At 42.1% G+C, this 23261-nt stretch overlaps 1 protein-coding gene across 4 annotated transcripts in view; it reads right to left on the bottom strand.

Moving 5' to 3' along the window:
* LNX1 (ligand of numb-protein X 1) overlaps positions 1–23261 on the bottom strand; it is a 179135-nt gene that overhangs the window by 931 nt on the left and 154943 nt on the right. For all 4 annotated transcript variants that reach the window (XM_059161205.1, XM_059161212.1, XM_059161222.1 and 1 more), the window contains 4 exons: positions 15472–15606; positions 9289–9466; positions 7485–7713; positions 73–231 (listed from right to left, as the gene is read on the bottom strand). In XM_059161205.1, the coding sequence (XP_059017188.1) occupies positions 73–231; positions 7485–7713; positions 9289–9466; positions 15472–15606 (701 nt within the window). The remainder of the gene's footprint in view (positions 1–72; positions 232–7484; positions 7714–9288; positions 9467–15471; positions 15607–23261) is intronic.

The following is a 23261-nucleotide window of genomic DNA, read 5'->3' as shown; positions in this document are numbered from 1 at the left end:
ATGCATTATTTCTAAGGGCCCAACCTTTTGCATATATGAAACAAAATATTGGTAATAACTAGTCATTATTACCTAATTCTTCCATCTTTGTATGCTGGTGTTCCTTCAACAATAGACTTAATAAAAAACGGTTTGTTCCCATTATATTCTTCATAACCTCCTACAATGCAGAAGCCCAGACTTCCAGCTGTGTTTCTTCGTAATATAACATCTTTACAGTTATACAGGTACCTGAAATAGAATGTGTAAGCAATAGATCTTCACACTTAAGTTGAACTCTTAGGGAATAATTATGATTCATCTCCAATTCTCTTTATTGACATTTTTTTCAGGCTAAATAGCACTGGATGGGTTTCACTCAAAATTGTCAAAGCCCAGTGACCTGTGTGCTGTTGGCGGCCTTTTTCTAGTTGAATTGTTTTCCATTGCTATACGCCCTTTTAAAAAAATACTATTGTGTTCTGTTTCTATGAAACAAATTGGATAGGCCTAAGTCCTTACTGATGAACCAAATTCAAGCATACTTAGCAGTATTCTATTTTTATTTAGTTGTGAATATAATTTTAATGAAGGCAAAAATCCTCTAAATGATTAATCTCAGTGAAAAAACACTTAAACCTAACCCTAATCATGAATGCATTTGCCAAAGTTCTGACTTTTGAAAAATAATGCTTTAAATGTAGTCCTACATGTTTTATAGGTTATAGAGAAGCATGCAGGCATAAAGTGAATGGAAATTGAATAAAGATTGTAAGAATAAGTCATAATGGAGGAAAAAAATAGTAAACTGAATAGGAAGTTCTAGAAAGACTGGGAGGAGGAGAGGCCACAGGTATTCTTGGAGTAGAATCCTCACCTAAAATAGACTAGATGGAAGAAACTGTTAATATCCGGTGGCAGCTGGAACAGTTAAGATAGGTGCAGGCCAAGTGTAAACTGTGTTAGGATTGTGACAGCTAGTGTTGTCGGGAACTGGATTTGACTAAAATCTCCCAGTACAATAACTGGTTTGAAAGAAAATTAGCATTTTCGTATTGGTAAAAATCAAAATATGATTGTTCTGTTTATAATCTGTACTTTAAAATACCAACTGCTTTTTGAAAAACCAATAAAACGTCTCTTGTGAAAGGTTTTGTTAAGTGATGAAGTTGGTCATTAACATTTGTTAACCAGACTTGTTGATTCGTATAAGGTGACTTTTTCTAGTGTTGCTGGTTTCAACTTGAAATTAGAATGTAGGGGTAAAACTCAATTTTGTTTTGTATCTCTTGTCACATATAATTTACAATAATCCATTTCTTTCACTGATAGTTGAAGAATGATTTTCATTAAATAAAAACTATATTTTGATTGTAAAATATTCATCAGCTGTATTTCACAGACTTGATGTCAATCAATAGTTAAGTTTCTCCTGTAGGAGCTGTGGTATGTCAGATAGCACATTTATGTAATGGTTCACCCACTGCTCAGATACAAAGCAGGTGATTGGCAGTTCTCCAAATTACAGAGCATTACATTCAGTCCTGTGCTCAATATTTGAGGGCAAGGACATGAAGAGTTGGGTGATTCTTACCCAACGTCATGAGCAAATCGCTATCTTAACACTTCCTAGCCATGATTCCTTAAAACATAAATGGGTACATAGGACAATACTTGAAACAAGTATTTCTTATTCCTTTGACCACTGGGTGTTTTTTTTCTTTTCCATTAAGTATCACTTCAGACCTTACATTGATTCTTATTATTTTATTTCATGTGGACAAGCTATAAATAAACCACTGCATCTAAAATTTATGTCCAGTATAAAATTTTCAACCTAACATTAAATCAGGAATTATTGTCTATTTTCCTAGATTCTTGTTTTGATGCTGGAGAGAAAGTATCTGTCTGCTTGGATCATCTTTCAGTAGACATTTATTGAGTGTACCATACTGTAGGCACCTGGGAGATTAGTAAACAGAGCAGACAAAAACCATGCCGTCTGTACCGTGCATTCAAGTGGCTGGCAGTATTACTAGTATTTTTTTCATTAAGTACTTTCCTTCCTTTGTGTGGCGTATTTCAACTTCACTGTAGCAGCAAGAACTCAGTTTGTTAAATTTTTTCACAGTCAGACCTTGGTTAGCTGGAACATATGGGTACTGGCATTTGTTTCTCAAGTTGAATTACTTCATTCCCCATTGGGAAATGTGGAGCCTGGCTTTGATCAATGATGTTCAGGGTTTACTGTTGAAATATTAAGTGACTTTAAATTCTCAATGTGAGCTTTTTTTCCTTTTCTGAACTCATTCTCTAAATTTAGGCCTCATTGAAGAAGAGTTGGCATAGTTTAAAGAATAGCAAGGAGTTTAGTAATTTCTCCCAATGAGAAAACTACGGTTACTTCAAAAATCAACTCCACGTTCGGGACTACGGTGAAGTCTTGGGTTGCTCAAGAAGTTGTATATTTTTCTGTTTCACTGGCTATTCCTGCTCAGTCTCCTTTAAGGATTCCCCTGATCTCAGAGACCTCAAAATTTCACTGAGCCCCTACACCACACCAAAGTGTGGTTCCCATGTACATGCCTTTCAGGGAGTCTGGAGGTCAAAAATACTTTTATCAGAATAGTGAGACATTTGCCTTTGTTAAAAAAAATCTCATTTTCTTATAAGGATTTCAGCTCAGAGGACACATGATAGGTGATCTGGCAACAGACTGAATGTAGAAGTAGATGTGAGAGTCCTGGTATCTTTTGTTCAAGCCAAACATTAAAGAGGTTTGTAAAAAAAAAAAAAAAAAAAAAAAAAAAAAATTGCCACTCTTTTCACTAATTCACTCCAAAGTCTTGTCTGGGTTCCCAGAGCACCCTCTGCCTGCATAAGAGTAATACATATTAACTCATTTCTCCTCTATCTGATGAGAGCATGTTCTGAAAGACTTCCAGATGTGGAGTTTGGGCCTGAAAGCCAATAGAAGATAAGCAGAAGGTCTTCAGTGATTTCTGCATCTCCCTTCAGTTGAATGGCATCGACCACTGGGATAGCTTAGAGCCCCCATCTGGAGCTGCTGCCCAGGGGTCACTCCTGGCACACAAACACCACTGAGAAGGGTGAGGGATATTTGCACTGTCCTGTATAGCCCACTTTTACTCTCTCTGCTACTCCTGCTACCTGACACCCACTGTTTCAGAACAGGCAGCTGCTGGTTCAGTGTATGATTATCTTCTTCACGATTCTTCATTCTGTGTGTTGGACTGTACCTGAGGGCATGATTACAATGTCCTAGAAAAGGATTTCCTATTTCTAGACCTGCTGACATGCCATTTTCCTTCATTGGTAGACAGTCTTGGGTAACAGACTGAATCATACTTTATGGCAAATAGGTTTCCTCAAAATCTGTTAAATTGTAAGGGGCAGATGTTTTGGAGTAAACAGATAACTTGGAAATGCCCTTGTGAATTTAAAAAAAATGTCTATTTTTAGCCTCAGTCTATAGCAGTTCAGACAAATAACTTGCTCGGTATGACAAATGGCCTGAAATTCTTGGGATATCAGTCATGCCAAATGACTTGAGACATTTAAGCCAATGGTACTGCATCAACTGGGGAGAAACTGGGGTCTTTGAAGCTCTCTATAGTCAAGATTAGAGATGTGAGTAGATATCCCCATCCATAAAAATTGTAGCAGTGTTACGACTAGGTGCTCACATCCTGGAACTAGCTAAGAGCCTGATAAAGGAGTATAATGGAGTATGAAGGATGTCTGAAAGATGCCAGGGTGAACATACTTCTGGTTTCAAAATGTCAGAGTGAAAATTATGTTTCCTCTTCTGCTTTTAAATATTACTCTAACGGCAACTAGGAGACACGGAAACAGAAATGCAAACGCCAGCTGAAACAAAACTGGGTCACTACAGACGAGGGAGAACTGACTGCAGAAGGGAGAGGATGAGGGGGAAGGCGGAAGCCAGTCTGTCCCCCGCTGGGGGTCTGCAGGGAGCAGCCCACTCAGACGGCCAAAACACCCACTCCACAGCCAAACACCAGGAAACACGCAGGCTGGCTATTGGCAGAGCTTCCCTGGGCCCACTCTGACAGAGAAGAAGGGCACGTGTGAGGCCACGAGAAAAACAGATAACCTGTACGCCCAAGGAGCAGCCCGGGTGGAAGGGAGAGACGTGGACTGCTGAACTTGGGCTGAGAGCAGTGAGGCAGCACAACCCCGTGTCCTAAAGAGACACTGCTACCACTTGGAAGGTGGCCCTGGTTCCTTCCCCTTATGAACCTTCAGCCAACAGCCCGTCCAGGAAAAACTTACCTAAGTTGGTGATTTAAAAAGAACTAGCAGGCAGACACACAGGAAAACAGAAAAGAGGAAAAGTAAGAGCAAAAGCAGTAACACAAAAACCACTCCCCAGAAAAATGCTGCCACAGAAACAAAACGCTACCATAGAAAATGAAATTTATAACCAACCACATTACTGTGAATTTAAAATACTGCTGAAGCAATTCCTCTGTAAATCTGAGATCCATGAAGAGATGTAAGATTTCCAGGAAGACGTGAGACACGAGAGGAAATGAGCTGACAGAGGAAAGAGAGGGAAGGAAAGAATAAAAGCACCACCAAAATGAACATAGAAACCAGAAAGTATAAGCTACAGTAAGGAATATGCAGGGCAGGCCACAGTAACCGAAGGAAGCACAGGAAATACACAGTTGAAAAGGACTTAACAGAAAACATAAGACGTGAAACCTAAAAGATAAATACATATCTAGGCTCCCTAGGAGAACCCTCCCTAGGAGAACCCAAAATATCAGTCATCTGATAATCACGTGAAAAGGACAAGCCATGCATACAGAGGAAGAGATGGGTCTCCCATCTGTCCACTCTGCCACTCAATGCTCGCTCACAGTGATGTGAAACCTACCCTGTACCCAAGAGTGTGATCCAATACTTTTATACCCAGGCAGCCTGTCCCATGGCCAGGCAGATGCCCTGTGGTTTCTGTAACCAGCTCTATAGCAAGTGGACCCCACACTAGCACAATGGCTACCTGGTATGTTCCTGATGAATTCTTACTGCAGCATTGTTTGTGAAAGCAGAAATGGAAAACAACTGAAATGTTCACTGCCCAAAGGAACCTGTTCAATAATCACAGTACAGCTGTGCAACAGAACACTATCAGCCACAGAAGAGAACATAGATATATAGAGAACAACATGGATATGTACTCATGTGAAAGGATACCCAGAGTATATTCTTAAGAGTTGAAACAAAAAAAACAAAAATCTCTGGGACGCTTGGGTGGCTCATTTGGGATCAAGTCCCACATGGATCTCCTTGCTCAGTTGGGAGCCTGCTTCTCCAGCTGCCTGACGCTCCCCCTGCTTGTGCTTTCTCTCTCTGGCAAATGAGTAATAAAATCTTTCTTAAAAAAAAAAAAAAAAAACATGGTACACAGAGTGTGTGCACTACAGCTGTGTGTGCTTGTGTACAGACACCTAGACCAGGAGCCAGCAAACTATAGCCCAACCCACCTCCTGTCTTTGGGACCCAACAGCCAAGCCCGTTCGTGTGCATACTGACGGCTACTTTCACGCTACGCAGAACTGAGTACTGGCAACACAGAGCGTGACCCTCAAACCCTCAACTCCGGCCCTTTCCAGAAAAAGTCTGCCAACCCCTGACATAGGCTTTCCCTGCAAACACGCACAAGGAATTGGTAACCGTGATTACCTCTGTTGAGTGGGTCTGGGAGGGTAGATCTCCGCTTTGGTGCCTTTAGATTCTACTGTGATGATATCACCACGAGCAGACCAGGGGCCGCCAGGGTGACTGAATGCCAGTGTTGTCTGTGTTGGCATCATTTCACACTTCCTGTCTACTTCTTTCAGAGGAAGGGAACCCAATCCAGACTATCCTTCTGGCAAGAGCGGAGAACTGCTGCCTCAGGCCAAGTGACAAAGAGTAGAGGGAGAGGAAGCCATTCACGTGGCTGTACTTGGAGTAAAAAGCATCTCGTATTTGTCCTGTCTCACATGAATGCACGGTGAGGAACTCTGAACTCATGAAGAACAGCTTTCAAGCACAAACAATTTTTTCAAAAAAAATGACCTACTTTCATAGATGCTGGTTTCAGAAAGATTTTTTTTTTAATGTTAAAGTAACAGCCTCTTCTTCCTCTCAGACTCCATTCTCAAAAGCTTGAAGGTTTTCAAATAGCCCCAGTGTTCAATTTTCAACTATTTAAAAAATACTTTTTTAAAAAATAAGTTATCAACTAGGAAAGGCTCAAAAAGGAATCTAGGTCAGGTCAGTGTATTTGAGACAGGGATGTTTTTTAAAACCTCCTTTAAAATTTAAAAAAAAAAGAAAAAGGAACACAGAGAGATAATCCTATCTCCACCCTCAGGAAAAATGCACGAAAACCAAACATCCTACTTTCATTCATTTAATCCTACGGTGCTTCATCTTCAGTGACTCTAATACCTTACATTTAAATCATGCTTTTGGAATTTGTAAGGCAATCCTTTGAAGGCCAAGAATTTATGCTCTGATGCAGGTATGCAAACCCCGACTTATCTGTCCTCTGAATATTTAACTTCTGTCTTTAGCCATTTAGTAAGTCTTCTCTTAAACATTTTCCTGAAATGTCTGACACAATTTAATGCCTTCACCATAAAGCTCTAGTTAACATCTCACTGAAATGACAACCCATCTGCTTCCTCAAGTTTTACATAAGAACTTTACAAGAGGGGTGCCTGGGTGGCTCAGTGGGTTAAGCCTCTGCCTTCAGCTCAGGTCATGATCTCAGGGTCCTGGGATAGACCCTGCATCAGTCTCTGCTCAGCAGGGAGCTTGCTTCCACTTCTCTCTCTGCCTGCCTCTCTGCCTACTTGTCAAATAAATAAATTTTAAAAATCTTAAAAAAAAGAAAAAAGAACTTTAAAAGAGTTGGAACTAGGGAGAGAGAGTCTGAGACATACCTCAGTCATGCTCAAACATCTAGGTATAGGCAAAATGTGCTTCTGCAATTTGTTCAGTCAGGGTCCCACAAATGCTTAAGAGGTAAAACCAATGAAGGGTTGGTTTTACCAACCAATGAAGGGTTACCTCCATGCAAGTTCTGAGGCTCGCCACTAGCGAATTAGGGAAAGGTAATCCTTCCCCTGGTTGCACAGTAGGTTCCAGAAGGCTGGATTCTAGCTTTCTCTCCCTGTCCACTGAGCTCTCTCTACTGCATGACACAACCATGCAGGCCAGCTCCAAGGTCCTCAACCTGAGTGCATCACAAAGCTTCCATGTCTAGGCTTTCACTCTGCCCTGGGCTTTCTGCATGAATTTTCAGTTACAGAAGAGAAGACGGAATTATTTCAAATAGTCTTACAATCCAACCTGGGGTTCACGAAGATGCTAGTGCCAGGAATCAGACCAAGAGAATAAAAGAGTGCTCTAAGAGGGTGTTTCCTCCCACACATCTCCAAGCAGGTCACGTTGGGACTCACCGTGGTAATTCCAGCCACATGACCCAGGAGGGGGACCAGTCTCTGGCGGGCGCCATGTTGTGGTTGGAGTCCAGAGCTGCTGGGCTGCTGCAGGCTTCCTGGGGCTCACGTTCTTTGACTTCCAAAGCTTTAAGAACCACCGAGGAGGATGTGCTTTTCAGTAACGCAACCGCCTCGCTCCGGCTGACTTCTGTTAGCTCGATCCCGTTCACATTTAACAAAATGTCACCTAGCGGCCAAACAAGCAGAAGCCGTCCTTAGTGAGAGTGCAAACAGAAACTTCCATAATAGCGCCAAGGGGCAGAGATGGAGTGGGATGTGGGAAAGTGAGCAGGGCAAGGGGGCTTGTCGTTAGCCTCCCGCACTGACATGAGGCCAAGTTCTTGGATAGCAAATGATTAGCAGGTGCATGTTTCAAGGTAAGTTTTGTTTGGAGGTTTCTAAAGCATACCCATTAGTGTTTGGCTCTTGCCTTAAAAAAAAAAAAAAAAAGGAAAGAAGAAAGATAAATTAGCCTTGTTTACTATTTAATCAAAGAAAACCTCTTTCTTCATGTCTTGTTTCTTGTTTTCAGCACAAAGGGAGGGCATTTGGCAAAAACTCCCTGTGCCTGCATGGATCCTGGCATATGGTAGTTAACCAAGAAATAAGGATTGCATGAGCGAATAAGAGACTACCCCTGAAAGTGGCTGGCAGAGGAGTCTGTAGCAGTTAAGAAAAATGAGCTGGAACTACACCCTTGAAGAAGGAAAAAGGAGTTACCATTGTGGTTCACTGCAAAGATGGTACTCCTACCATTGGGCAAGCACATACTTTGTGCAAGGCCATCTACACACACCCTACTACCCAATCCTCTGCTTGCATTCTCTCACAAACACGTCACTTCTTGGTGACCCTCATCCTTCCCCACCCAGGTGCTGGGATGAAAAAGAAGAACAAGACAGTCGCAAACATACCTCTCCTACCTCCAATTTCTATTCTCTTATCTCTCTCCTGATTTTCTGCCTCCACTGAATATCCTCTTTTTCACACAAAATAGCCATAGCAAGAGTAAAAAGATAGGAAGAGACATACGGGAAAGGCTTGCAGTCCTGCCTGACCCCAGAAGATGCACTGTTAGGTTGGCCAAAGAAATCCTTCCCCATGCTACCCCTCCCCTCCCCATGGCTCTTCATGCTGAGCAACTGTACTTTAGAAACGTCACATTCCTCTCTTGTATCTGAGCCCTTACATGCCAAAGCTGCTCAACCATCTGAACTAACCCTTCATGGAAATTGACAATATCATTAAGGACACATATGTGACATCCCCTTCCTTCATTCAGAGTAGCCCGGGACACATAAGATTAATGGAATCTTCTTACCAGTGGGAAAGGACCTAGCAGGGTACTTTCACTGAACAGTCATTGACTCAAACTCTATGAAAGCATTTCTCTCATCCAATCCATACACTGGAACAATTCATGAATAGGTTCCTCACAGGACCAATCCTGCCAAGAACCACTTAGAAAGAAGGAAGCCAAATTATGCTATTTAGTTGAACTGTAGAGTTTCCCCATTACTTGGCATATTTGCAGGTACTTGCCTTATTAGCAAGCCAAGCGGCCCACACCAACCCACACAAACTAAGGGGTAAAACCCAGTCCAGCCGCTAGACTCAAACCAGTCATGGTCAGTGGGTAACAGAGGTTCTGGGCAGCTCAGCCTCTCATCCTCTCCTTAATTCTGGAAGCAGTGACCTGACCCAGCAAGCCACTAACTCATTTTAACCCCCCTCTGCCCCAGTACCTGAGGTGTCCTTTTACCTGTTTTTATTCTTCCATCTCTGCTTATGACTCCCCCGGGCTCAACACTGATGACGTAGATAGGCAAATCCCATTCCCTATGTGACGCCCCGCCTGCCACGGTCATGCCGAGAGATTCGCTGGGGTCTTTTCGGACACTTACCACCTTCTCGTGGCAAGTGATCACAGGATGGAGGGGCTAAAGGCACAGACAGAAAAACAAACATAGCACGTCGGCTCACAAGAGGGCTTGCGATTCCTACATACAAAAACTACCCAAGTCGGATAAATATATGACAATAGTCCTTGCAGAGAAAACCCTCGCTTTGCCTCCTACCCTCAGCAGAGTGGCATTATCTCAAATTCTATAGGCTGATTCCGAGAAAGTTTACATTCCAAACGGGAATGGAAAAAATGGAAAAGGAACAGGTTGGAGATCACTGGAGAAACAGTAAACACGCAAAGTGAACTGCACCCTAAATTTTTCAGGTGACTCATTTATTCCTGATAGTAGTATCATAAAAGTCTTGTCATTCATGAGTATCAGGATTTTTTTTTTCTAAGTTAAAAAAAAAGTAACCATATTTTAAATAAATAGTTTCAGTTTAATTTAGGTGGGGAGTTCTATAATAGAACTCCCTAAAGAAAAATAATGGATTTTGTAGATGTTCCACTCTAAAAAACACTCTACTAACTGGGTTCCCTCCAATTAGCATCTTCCCTCTTACTTCAGCATTTTTAAGTAATATGCAGTTCTACCATTTGATTTTATTACATAAAAATATACTATACACATTGTATAGCATATACTGAGGACCAACTTTTGAAAAGCAAGTAAGAGAACTCTGATTTTGGTTCAACAGCTTTAAACAAAAAACATTCAAAGCTACCCACAGTATTATCTTGAAGCAATAAGACAGTCAAAGGCACTGTTTATCAATGAATACAGATCAACATATAATTTTCTAAAAATGTATTCTCCCTGATTGTGTGACCTCGGGGTATAAGTGGGAACATGCACTGCAAATAAATATTTGTAATACTTGATCAGACCTCAGAAAAGTCCATAGCTCAAAACACAGCTTACAGTTGTATCGAAAGAAAGAAGATTAAATCAAAAGCAGGGTACAAAACAAAGTGTAAGTATACTACCTTTTGTTTTAAAAGGGGGAGGGGAATTTGTATTGATATTTGCATTTTCATGAAGACACTCTGGAAACAAGCAAGTGTCTTTATGGGCATGGAGGTGGGGGCCAGACAGATCAAGCATGATAATTAAACTTTTGTAAAGTTGATGGTTAACATCATAGAGAACTAATGTCTGCATGCACAAGAGTCCATTTTTAATACTTCGTTATGAAGATAAGCCTAGGCTTTTTGTTCATTTATATCTCGTGATTTTCTATGGTATCAAAGTACCCATGCCTGTTTTAATGGCCTTATTGTATCCAGTAATAGCCTGTTACTATTATATCCCTAGCACCAGACACAGCATTTAGCACATTAAGGATGGTAACTCTGTTTGTCAAATAAATGGATGGTTAAATTACAAGTTTCCACAAATTGTTTTTGGTAGTAACGGAATACTGAATCAGGAATTGCAAATTATTATGGCCAAGGCAAATGTTACAATTAGTATTTGTAAGGTCTCCATTGTATGTCTCTGTAAACCCCAGAACCTCGAAGAGACTCTTTATCAGAAGTGAATTATAAACTGAAATGAGATCTTCTTCAGGGCAAAGTTTCCAAATAAGACAAATAACTAACAGTATGAACACAGTGGTCGTAGCACTCCAGAGTCGTTCTGGAGGTGCTCTCCAGGTCTGTTCTCAGTATGTGATTTTTTTCTTCCACAGAGCAATTAGATCCGGCAGGTCTCCACCTATAATCACAGACATCTCTCAGAAGAGCCCTACTTGAAGATGCAGGCAGGTCTGAAATGCCCCCAATGCCGGGCAAAGTTCTAAACTAGGGACTCCTACTGGCTGCTCTGTTCCTCCGACTCGTTCCTGAGGATGTTCATAAAGCATTTACTCCTGATCCTCACAAAGAAGGGTTTTGTTTTCTTCCATTATTTCCACATGGAAGCCAGGGATATTGGAGGGATAGCTCCCACGGTGATGTCTAAAACACAGTATGGAATCCTCTGGAAAACACAGACACCTTTTCCCATTAAAAAAATATATATGCACACACACACACGCACGCACACATGTGCATGCGCGCATTCACACATGGTCTTTTGCATTCTTGAGCAGCTGCCTAGTACTTCTTCACGTGGCTCTGTCCTATCCCCCCGCTGATGACCATTTTGGTTGTTTATAAGTCTCCTACAAAATTAAACAGTGTCACTGTGAACATCCTTAGACACATATCTCATGCACTTGTGTAAATATTTCTTTGGGCTAATGTCCTAAAAGTACAATTGCTAAATCAAAGGGCCTGGGCATTTTACATTTCGATACATATGAAATAGTTTGATCACGTATAATCTCACCAATACATTGTGAACATGCTGATTTCCCACATCTGCCAATATTGGTTTTTATCAATATTTACAATATTTGTCCAGAGGAAGATTCCAATAATTCAACTGGCTATTTAAACACACGTTATTGTTATTCAGATCTCTAACAGTAATATCATTGGAGATGGTATAATACCATCATCACTCAATGCTCCCCCAGCTTCATTTACAAATTGGGGAAGAATGCCCACGTAGGGCACTCCTGTGACCAAAGAAAGACCTTTGATCTGAGAATATTTTGTTAAAAAAATGTGTCAGTGGGGCGCCTGGGTGGCTCAGTGGGTTAAGCCTCTGCCTTTGGCTCAGGTCATGATCTCAGGGTCCTGGGATCGAGCCCCACATCAGGCTCTCTGCTTAGCAGGGAGCCTGTTTTCCCCTCTCTCTCTGCCGGCTTCTCTATTTGTGATCTCTGTCAAATAAATAAATAAAATCTTAAAAAAAAAAAAAAAAAGACCAAAAACCCCCCAAAAATCTGTTTTAAAAAAATGTGTCAGTGAATTCATCTGAAAGTAGCAAAATCACATATCTTATGAAATATTCCAGAAATAGCTTCTCACCCACTACACCAGTTAATAAAAATAAGTGGGTCTCTAATTATTTTGTTGTGAGTAAATATTCCTTGAATAATGCACAATTTGGCCACATATTCCTTGAGGAAAGGGAAAGAAATATTCATTATCTACTTAAATGTGCCCAGACAGAAAAACTGAGACTCAACATTAAAATGAAACTGATCAGTGAACCCCAGCTGGCCGGGGCAGCAGTGGAGGGGTGGCGGGGAGGGCAGTGGGCAGGAGGTGGGATTGGCAACTGAAACCCCAGATATCTGACTAAATCTGTGATCTCCCACCACACTACTCTGCTTTGGGAGGTCATGTTTAAACACGTGATAAAAATTAACCTATCAATTTTCAGACAACTGTCAGAAAAATACATGAAAGGACTGGTTCCTCAATTTTCCAGGAACAGTTTATCTCCTTGACCACAGAACTCAACTCAAACCCAATTCTGCCAAATAAAATACATGACAAATAAGACTCGGAGGCTGAAACCTACATGCTCCTGGCTGCACAGATTGAATAGTTCTGCTTGTAGATGTGAGTTCCTGGAGAGTGGAGTCTTCTTGCACACTTGTTCAGGGCTTTACCCAGCAGCCTTGCTGTGCTGAGCAAGGAGAGGTTTCAAGCACCTGAGGGATCCACACAAAAGACTGGAAACATACCCCAAAAAGGAAACATATCCATCATTGTCTTGTGTTTCTGACAGCTGTCTGCCTTCCCCACCAGAGAGACCCATGTTAGCAATGGAAAGCCCAAGTACCACCATGAACCCTTCCCCCCACGCTGAGTGGCCTGACTCTGGTCAGAAAGAGAGTTAAATATGAAAGAGATTTTCTTTTCCATCTGGGTTTTCTCCCAAGCCCCCTTCCCTCCTTCAGAGAGCTCAGGATGTTCCCTAATGTTCAAAAACACAATTTAGTATGAACTAATTCAAGTGGATTCAAAAACATCATGGACACCAGTCTTCTTATCACTTAGCTATAAAAATATATACTTCATAGAATATTGGGATTTTTAAAATAAAACCTTTTAGATTCATTTTTTAAAAAAGTATAAAGATGAACATAATGACCTACCCTTGTACCTTATAACCCAGCATCAGAAATACAGTTTCCATTCTAGTTGACGTCTTCCTGGGATTTCTCTCTGGTCACTTTCCCTTTCCTTGCCCACAGAGGTAGCCACATACCTACATTTGATGCCTGTTTGTCTTTTAACTTTTCAGTTGGCTACAAACTTTTCTGTGTAAGTCTTGGTTTGCCTTCTTTGGTATTTCTCTGACTCATTTAAACTAGTCCTACTTTCAAAAAGCCATGTTGTTTCCTAGATAAAACAAAGCTTAGTAGGATCATAAAAATCTAAATCATCAAAGAGCCACATGTCTTCGTTTTATTTTAAATAGGCCCTGTGTGTGTGTGTGTGTGTGTGTGTGTGTGTGTGTGTGTGTGTTTGAGGGCATCTCAGAAGGCAGACAGAACCATAAGTTAAAAAGAAAATGTTACAATTTCCCACCAGGCCAGTTTGTTCTGTATGTTTTCCAGGAATTCAATACATGACAGAGCCTGCAGCAAAAACTTGAACAGCTCATTCCGGCTGTTTTCCATGATTCTTGGTGGTTGGGTGGAAGGGATTGTAGACCCACAGTGCTGACAGAAGCCTCATGCTTAGTGGTTTAATGAGCTAGAATACAGTATGGTCTAGTTAATCCAACTATAATTAGTTAATTAGATTAATTAGATTAAGCTAATAAACTAGTTTTCCATTAATAAATACCATTAGTTTAATTTAAACACACTAATGGTATTTACTAGTCAAAGACACCTGGGCGTCCTTATCCTAAAAATGTTTTAGCAGGAGTTGCCTGCTCTGTCTAGATTGCTTACTGTAAATAAGACTGAAATTTATGGATTCATGGGACATGGCTGGCTAGCTGGCCGGGGAAAGGGGTGGGGGTGTGGGCTTCTAGGCTGTGTCATTAATGGCATGTTTCAAAATCAAGATTTTGAGTCTTGTTTCTGCATCCATTACTCAAAAACCCAAACTTGCGAGTTATTCCAAACTGAAACTCAGCCTGATGTGTTCTGATTGTTACGATAGGCATTCCTTAATCCCTCTTGCAAGATGAATGGGCTACCTATAGGTTTTTTGTTTTTGGTTTTGGTGGTTTTTTTTTGTTTTTTTTTTTTTTTTTTAGTTATAAGTGATTTAATGGAATCAGATCTTAGGAGAACTGGCTAGAAACTCATTGCCATCACAGTAGGATGCCAACCAAGGCTTTGGGACTCTGATTTTGGGCTAAGCAAGGTCTGTGTTGCTTTACATAGCCATCCAATGGTGAGATTATGGCATTGCCTCTAATAGAAGACAAAGACAGAAGTACAAACTGGGCTAAGTCACCTCATTGAAAGAGAGGCTACAAATTGCCAGCCTGAAGATGCATTCAATCTATAGATACATTCTGCTTAATCCACATTATTTGATGTTATTTCTGAATTTAAGTGCTGTTAAGATAGGGCATCTGTTTTCTGATTGCCCCATTCCCCACCACACCCTAATGTTACATGAACTTGAAGTGTTTATATTATCTTCCTGGGTTCTTCTGCAAAAACAAACATACTAAAGTTAGCAGAATTTATTTTAATTTAATTTTTAATTAAAATAATTCAATTTATATGAAATATAATATGTAATTATAGTAAATAATTTGACTTTTAATAAAATACTTTCATCTTCATGCAGACTGGGCACTTCAAAAGTCAAAAGCCAAGCAAATCCTGTTTCATTTCAAAATGAATGAAAACGGCCCTTAAGTAAAATGACTGTGGGAAAAACATGACATCTATTTGGCTTTGACTTGAAACTATGTCTCCCTGTGAAGTCTGCAAGATCAGGTTTCAAAACTCTCCTGTACCTTCTTCCCTCTTGCTTGGATGGGGAGACACCTGTTATCTCACCAGGTCCCGAGGATGGGACTTTAGGCTTTCTGTTTTACAGGACAAGTCAAACAGTGTTCAAGTGATGAAGTCCAGAGGTTACACTTAGAAATGGTAAAGTGTTCAGCCTTCCCAAGAAATCGCTTCCTGCAGGAGGAACAGACACACGCCAGCTGGGGCTCACCTTGGGAATGCTGCTCTTGTCCCCTGGCCCTGGGGACCGGCTGTGGTTGCTGTTCCAGCCATTATCCTGAATGATGTCAGAACTCTGCAGCCGAACCTGGCGGGACACGACGAGGTGGACACGCCTTTCACTGGCCTGGGAGAGGAGACACAGACATTAGCCACTCTCAGAGCTTCCAGCCAACACGTTCGGCACCAGGGGCTCACCAAGATGCAAGTCGGAGTCCACTTTTATGGGAAAAAAATGGTGTCTAGTATTTCTCACAGCAGTCCCCGTTTCGTAATTTGGCAAGAACATGAGAATTATTTCCTGTATCTTTACATCAGGGAGTAAAACCCGTTTCAAGGGGAAAAACTAGGAAAGGTTTGACTTAGGCAACAGACCTCATCAAACGTTGTTATTTTTAAGTCATGGTTCATGGTGCGCAAGCCACATCTGAAGGACTTTTCAGATAGTACAGAGCATACAGTGTGAAGTCTAAAATCCAGACCAAAGGCAAATAGTATAGAAAAAGGACCAGAGTTGTGGCAGCCACTCTACCACCACCAGAAGAGAAATCCTGCATCTACAGTGCTAGACACGGAGGCATGGGGAAGGATGAACGCTTGAGAGATACAGGGATGACGTCATAGGTTCCAATACAGCCTGATTCAAGGCCTTTGCCTTGATCCTTTATATTTTTGTGACCATCACCAATTCTGACTTCTCTTCTTCTCTGCTATATTCATTGACGCTTGCACAGAACATTCCAAACAGCAAATATATTGCTTACTGGGGAGGTCCACTCCACACCATAAATTTACAAATTGGCTTTCCGCCACAGACGAATGTCATGTCTGTTCGAGAGCATTTCTCATTTTTCCAGAACTGCTGACTACTGAAGCAGACAGAGGAGACCTTAGCCCTGTGAAATGTACATCAACCAAGCTCCCTAATGGCCCAGAGTTGATTCGAAAGTTCCCCAAGAAAGACTTGATTTGGGGACAAGGTGGAGAAGAAAGGAGTAAGTTTCTAGGGTTCCTCTCTTCATCCCACGCCCTGACCTCTCATCCCAGCAGCAGAGACGGTCACTGACCTGCCTGCCTTTCTTCCTTTACAGGTCTGGCTATCAGACCACGGAAAAATCAGGTCATGAAGGATGATTTTGTTTTTAAAGTCTTAAGCAATCATAGCCGCACCAATGAAATCAGATCCCCACGGCTGTCCAACAATAGCCAGCCCAAACCTTCAAGAATTTGCATGCTAATATTAGCAAACATTTCTTTTCAGAGCTTTCTTGAAACTTAGGGTTCATGAACTGGGTAGCCATAAATCAGATGACATTTTAAAAACAACCTCTAAGGAGCATTAAGAGTGTCTGTTGGTGGGCAGTGGGCTAGTCAAGTGGACTCGTCTCTGTCACTCCGTATTCACAAAACTCCTACTGAACAGGGCCCAAAAAGCAAGTTCTAGTCCTTTACTCATGTTCCTTCATGTAAAGCCCAGTCAGCCCTCTTGTTGGTCTACCCATTCGTCATTTACATACCTTCCCTTGGCTGTTCCCCTATCTTGAATTCCTTAGTGCCTCTTATCACCCACAGAGCTTGCAAAGAACAAAAATGACAGGCTCAGGAAACAATAATGAAGCAAGTGGACATGAAGAACTATGGTAGGAGCCAACGAAACTCAATTCTTAGAGCAGTATTTCATAATAATGTTATTTTCTTTATACTGTAAGCCTTACTTATCCTAATGAGGTTATCGCTAGGAACTTTCTTGAAAAAAAAAAAAAATGACTAAGAGATAAGTGGCAAACACCCCAGTCAAAACTCCCAACTCCTGAACCCAAATGTGCTCCTTATCTTCAGGGAAACTCCAATGTTTTGAAGGATCTCAGCAGGGGGGTTTATCTCTGGCCTGAGTAGGTACCCCATTCATTTGGCTCAGGGGCCATCATGTGACCTAGGCCCCTCATAAGAACTGAGGAAAATCTGAGACTTATACATCGAATCGGCTTGCCAGACAAAATTCAGAATGCCACAGAGCAGCTTGCGAGAGTTGTTTAATTCACATTTTTAAACACAAATTTCTCACCGGATTTTCAGATGCCGACTTTGGTAGTAAGTTGTTGGCAGGATCAATGCTCCAGTAAATAACCCTGGATCAGTTTCCTTGGAAATGAGTTCTCCTCAAGGCTGGGTCTGTGGCTTGTAACCAGCCACCTTACTCTGAGGGAACTGCTCCGAGGGAGACTCTGTGGGATTCACTTTCTTTCCTGGTGTTTGAAGTTGTCAGATGGAAAACAGGCTAATGTGTTTGTACTGGCTTTAGCCCTCCAGAGCAGCTCGAGTCAGTGTTGGGCAACAGCCCTTCGCATCAGCAAGCTTGTCCTTTCTTGGCTGTGAATCTGGCGTGAGAAGGGAGGTGAGGGGGAGACAAACTTTTCTATGGCGTGCCCCATCGTTACGTGCCAGAAAGATGGGCGCAGTGGAGCCATCAGCTTCAACACCACACTCGGAGGAAGAGCCCGCTACAAGACAAGGGGTAGGATAGCCTATCCCTTGCATCTCTTGGAACACTGGATTTGGGCCAAAGGAGTGTTAAACAACTGTGGCTATCTTGAGTAGCAGACAAAGGCTAGAGGACAATCTTTTTGGGGTAAAATTTCCTCTCTTCTCTCTTCCTTAAACATCCTCAATTTTTGAGGCAAACTCTGGACGTGGTCGTTACCAGATTCACAGGCCAACTGCTACACCTGCTTTGCCTTCTTCTTCCAAGAGCTCAAGTGTTAAATTCCTTCTCTCCCTTCTGTAGGTTAAGGGATGCGCTTCTGCTGGCCTCTGTGTTCTCCTCTGGGGACCTTAGATTGTTGGGAGTGGTTCTGTACCCCCAGCTGACATGGGCTGCTCTGGGCCAGGCACTTCACGAGGAGCCCTACAGACACAGCTCCTGTCCTCCATTTGTCCTACTTCAGGGACTGTCAGGAGCTGTGGAAGAGATATGCGCTATGCATGGTAAGGGTCTCCAGGGTGGAACCAAGTACTTCCAGCCACGGAAATAGGAAAAAATATAATTATTCAGACAAAACCAAAGGGTGAAAACTGAGTAGCATTGACCATGATAAGGCTTGTCTTTTGGGGGGATGATGTCGGGACTATTTTTCTCTGTTCTTTTGAGAGGTGACTCAAGACAGCCAATAATGTTTATATGATGGGAATAAGCAGAGGCCTCATCTAGATGTAGCCCATTTACAAAGAACAAAATCCACCTCTCTAACTGGAAGGAGGAGTCTGAAAGCGCTATGCTGACGCCTTGCAAAGCAAGTGTCCTGGGGCAGTCACGGTCACGTTCAGCCTGGGAATGGCTCTTCTCCCTATGAAAGCCACTGTGGCTGATAGCAGGTCAGGATACCACACAGATCAGAAACTTCACAGAGCAGAGAAATGGAAAACAAAGATGCCACCACATAAGGCAGGAGAGGCATTTTGCAGAGTTGTACACTGGAACAGAGGGCCTCTTTCTACTATCCTAGCACTGTGTGGGGACATGCAATGGTGAACAGTGTGCCTGTACTAAGAGGTGAAGACTAAGAGGTGACAGTGTGCCTGTACTTGAAGACGTGACCCTCCCACCAAGCCCAGGGCTCCACCTCTCCACCGTGAAGGAGGACTGAGTCAAACCACATGCATTATAGCATTTGCTGCTTTAAAAACATACATATGGGGCACCTGGGTGGCTCAGTGGGCTAAAGCCTCTGCCTTCGGCTCAGGTCATGATCCCAGTGTTCTGGGATCAAGCCCCGCATCGGGCTCTCTGCCCAGCAGGGAGCCTGCTTCTCTTCCTCTCTCTCTCTGCCTGCCTCTCTGCCTACTTGTGATCTCTGACTAGCAAATAAATTTTTAAAAAAGTCTTAAAAAATTAAAACAAACAAACAAACAAACAAACCAAAAAAACCAAAACAAAAAAATACATACATATGCATGTGCTTAAATAAAACAGTTTTTAACATTCTAAACCTGAAACAGGGAAATTCCAAGCTGGTAGGCATCCAGACTATTGCTCAGAGCAGGGAGACCATAAATACACAACCATTATAACACCAGTGTGGGTCCACAGGCAACCCACGTTTGACTGGAGGCCTCATTACTGAGACATCGGAGAGCTACAATTGCATTTACAGTGACATCAGCTTGTCTTTCCTTAGCGTTCTGCCAACAGAGGTTTTAGTGAGCATTTCTTTAAAAATAATTCACCCTGCATCTACATTCCCTACTCATTTATTTTCCCAGGGTCCCAGAGTCAGATAGTCTAGCTTTGATTTTCAATGTACAGTCGTAGGGACTTTTTTTCCCCTATACTGTTCGGGGTTGCCCCATCTTAGCTTCTCTTCCATCAACCACTTAAGTATCTTTGTCAGTTCATCTATCTTGAGCTCACAATGCCCTGGGAAATTGGGGACCACTGGTTCCACATCATTAAAAAGCCACATATATGGAAGAGATGTCAGACATCATCTAATCCAACATTCTCTCTGGTACCCATGCTTCAGTTTCCCTGCAAAATCCTTGCCATGTTGTCACACGGCTCATGCTTCTGTGCCTCTGATGACCGTGAACTCACTGTGTCCCAAGGCATTGTGGGCCATTCTTTGCACTAATTAGAAAGTTTGTCCTTGGGCTGAGCTCAATGTGCCGTTATCTTGCTTGCCCATTGGCTCCAGTCATACCCTCTTGGGAAGCCCCAAATCAATTTCCATGGGACAATCTTATTTGAAGATAAGACTCACTGTTCTCCATTAACTCTTCTTCTTTCCAGGTCAACTATTTCTACTTTCTTTAATATTTCATATGTTTTCAAGTCATCTCAAAAGCTTGATAAACTCTGGACTCCCTCTAATCAAGTTGAGCAGGGTATGTGTGTGTAGGGTTGGACCCAATACGGAGTTAATGGACCAGCTGTACCCAAGACCTCAGTGATGGGGTTCCCATTTTGCCATGTAATACGTTCATAGGGGTAAGCTCTGTGAAGCCAAGAGCTCCATAGATGTCAGTCTTCATTATTAATGTCTAATTAAAAGATGACAGGGAGGCTCCCAGGACCTCACCTAGGGAACACCTTTACATCAGCACAGCCTAGCTCTGGGATCATGCATGACGCATAGACCCTACACGCCCATATGGACCACAGGAGGCATCAGAACCATCCCCGGGTGATAGACTAGAAAAATACCCAAGTCAGCAGTCATTTGTTGACCTGGCAACATACCACACAATGAGGTTCAGAGACAAAGTCCTTGCCCTACCCCTCTCTTCCAGCGAGCAAGAGAAATTGAGAAAAATACCTCTCACTGAGCCAAAACTTGGGGGAAACAGAACCCCAGAACAAGCTAACAGTGCACTGTAAGCAGAGAGTTTCTAGAAAATGAGCTTGGAGCAGGTAAACCTGGGGCACACTGATCTGGTCACCGTTGAAACATTAGTTCCCAGCATAGCACCTGGTGCATTCTTAAAAGAATGCGAGAAAATCGCCTGCCAGAAAGGCAGTGAAGAGCAGCCAGAGACCGGCCAAGGGAAAAGGAAACTTTGAGGAAAAGTGATGAATTGGACCTTAGGATTTGATCAGGGTAGGAAAAGATCAGAGACAGAAATCTGGGTTACTTTCCCTCTTGCCTGTAGCTTCCTCCTTCTGCTCCCAGAAGCACATCTTTTATTTTTATTTTTTAATTTTATTTATTTATTTGACAGAGAGAGATCACAAGTAGGCAGAGAGGCAAGCAGAGAGAGGGAAGGGATGCAGGCTCCCCGCTGAGCAGAGAGCCAGATGTGGAGCTTGATCCCAGGACCCTGAGATCATGACCTGAGCCGAAGGCAGAGGCTTTAACCCACTGAGCCACCCAGGCGCCCCAGAAGCACATCTTTTAAGGGCTACGATGTTAATGATGACAGTCTGATGTACACAGGGTCACACAGAGGTCAATGACAAGGTCAAAATAAGAATTTAGTTCTGGAATTCTCTTGGCTGTTGATTGCCAAGTTATCAGAATGACCCAAGTCCTTTGCCTCAAACATCGTTTCTTTTAGGGTATCTAGAAGACTCTTGGGGTTGATTCTGGTCCGTGGTGTTAAAAAAAAATGCATATGCAGGGATATTTTGAGTTGGAGGAAAGGCAGCAAAGCCTCAAGATTCCTTAATATTAAAAAAAAAAGTAGATTTCCAAATATTTGCCGTGTGGAACTGTGCATGGGATTCACTCACAAATTTTGAAGCCAAAAAGCTGTACAATTTACCAAGCCAGCTTTATCATGAGTGTGTGAAATGTAGAGCCCTGTATAAAAATCACCTGGACTTTAAGAATTCAGCTCAAGGAGACAGTTTTTACTTTCATGTATTCTTTAGCCTTTGTATTAAATTTATTACGATGCCATGTTAAGAAAATGGGTTTACATGGGAATTTGACTCTGTATTAGCAGCACTGATATGGAAAAAGCACATTGATCTATCAGGTCTTGTTTCGCTGGCCGTTCTTACTGGCTGTAAGGGACAAAATATATGTTTATAAAAAATTAAAAAAAAAAAATTAAAAAAAAAAAAAGAAAAAAAAAAAGTTCTGTCTTTTTTTCAGTTGTGCAGAACTTGAAAGCTAGAATCACGTACTCAGAACACATGTAGGTAATACAAGTCCTTCATTATTTACTTTCTGGCTCTGTCTAGAGGCTGCTCATGTCCTTTTGAAAAGTTTGAGGAGCCTGGTTGTCGGTTGTTCTTTGATAAAATAACTTCTCACTTAAATATTAATTTATGCAAAGGAAACAAAAATTCACACCTATGTAAGTATTAATGAAAACCTACAAGTTATCATTCCCTCTACAAACGACTTTGAATTTTTTTTTTTTTTTAAGCTTCTGCCTCAAGTCTGGGAGTTGCCTAGAAAAAAAAAAAAACCCACAGGAAGGAGACTCAAATTTGAAATCCAAAATTACTTTCTTCATTTCTTAATTGTCTGTATTTGAACTCCCAAATACATTTGAACTCACTGCCCCAGAATTGCAGACAGAGGAGAGCATCTCAGAATAGGCATAGTTATGTCAGCATAAATCATTCCCACACTGGTAAGTGGGCAGAGATGCAATCTTTTTCTTTTTTTAATTGTGTGTGAGAGAGAGAGAGAGAGGCAGGCAGAGGGAGAAGCAGGCTTCCCAGTGAGCAAGGAGCCCAACACAGGACTTATCCTAGGACCCTGAGATCATGACCTGAGCCAAAGGCATATGATTAACCCCTGAGCCATCCAGGTGTCCCTCCGACAAGGATTCTAGACATGGTGGTCAAAAAATTAAGAAATTAGGGGCTGAGCCTGGGTGGCTCAGTGGGTTGAGCCTGTGCCTCCAGCTCAGGTCATGATCCCAGCGTCCTGGGATGGAGTCCCGAGTCAGGCTCTCTGCTCAGCAGGGAGCCTGCATCCTGCCCCCCTCCCCCGCCTGCCTTTCTGCCTACTTGTGATCTCTCTCTGTCAAATAAATAAATAAAATCTTTTTTAAAAAATTAAGAAATTGACAATGGAGAAAAATAAAGTTGTGCCAAGTTTATTGGAGTCAGTTACTCTATATTTGAAGCTTCTGTCTCCTTGGGCTTCTCCTCCTAGAGGAGTCCGACTCACTCCTGGGCTATGACACCCGGGACTGCTGAGTAAGTGGGGGTTAAGACTCTACATATGTAAATTGGTCAAATTTAAAACAGTTGTGGCTTCTCTGTAATAACTTTTCCCTGAAATAATGGAGAAAAAGGCAAAAGTGTGGTACTGTGGGAGAAAACAT

This window comes from Mustela lutreola, chromosome 1 (assembly GCF_030435805.1).
Source record: "Mustela lutreola isolate mMusLut2 chromosome 1, mMusLut2.pri, whole genome shotgun sequence".
Lineage (NCBI taxonomy): Eukaryota > Metazoa > Chordata > Mammalia > Carnivora > Mustelidae > Mustela > Mustela lutreola.
The sequence above is the reverse complement of the archived record's forward strand: the minus strand, read 5'-3'. Positions and strand labels throughout refer to the sequence as shown.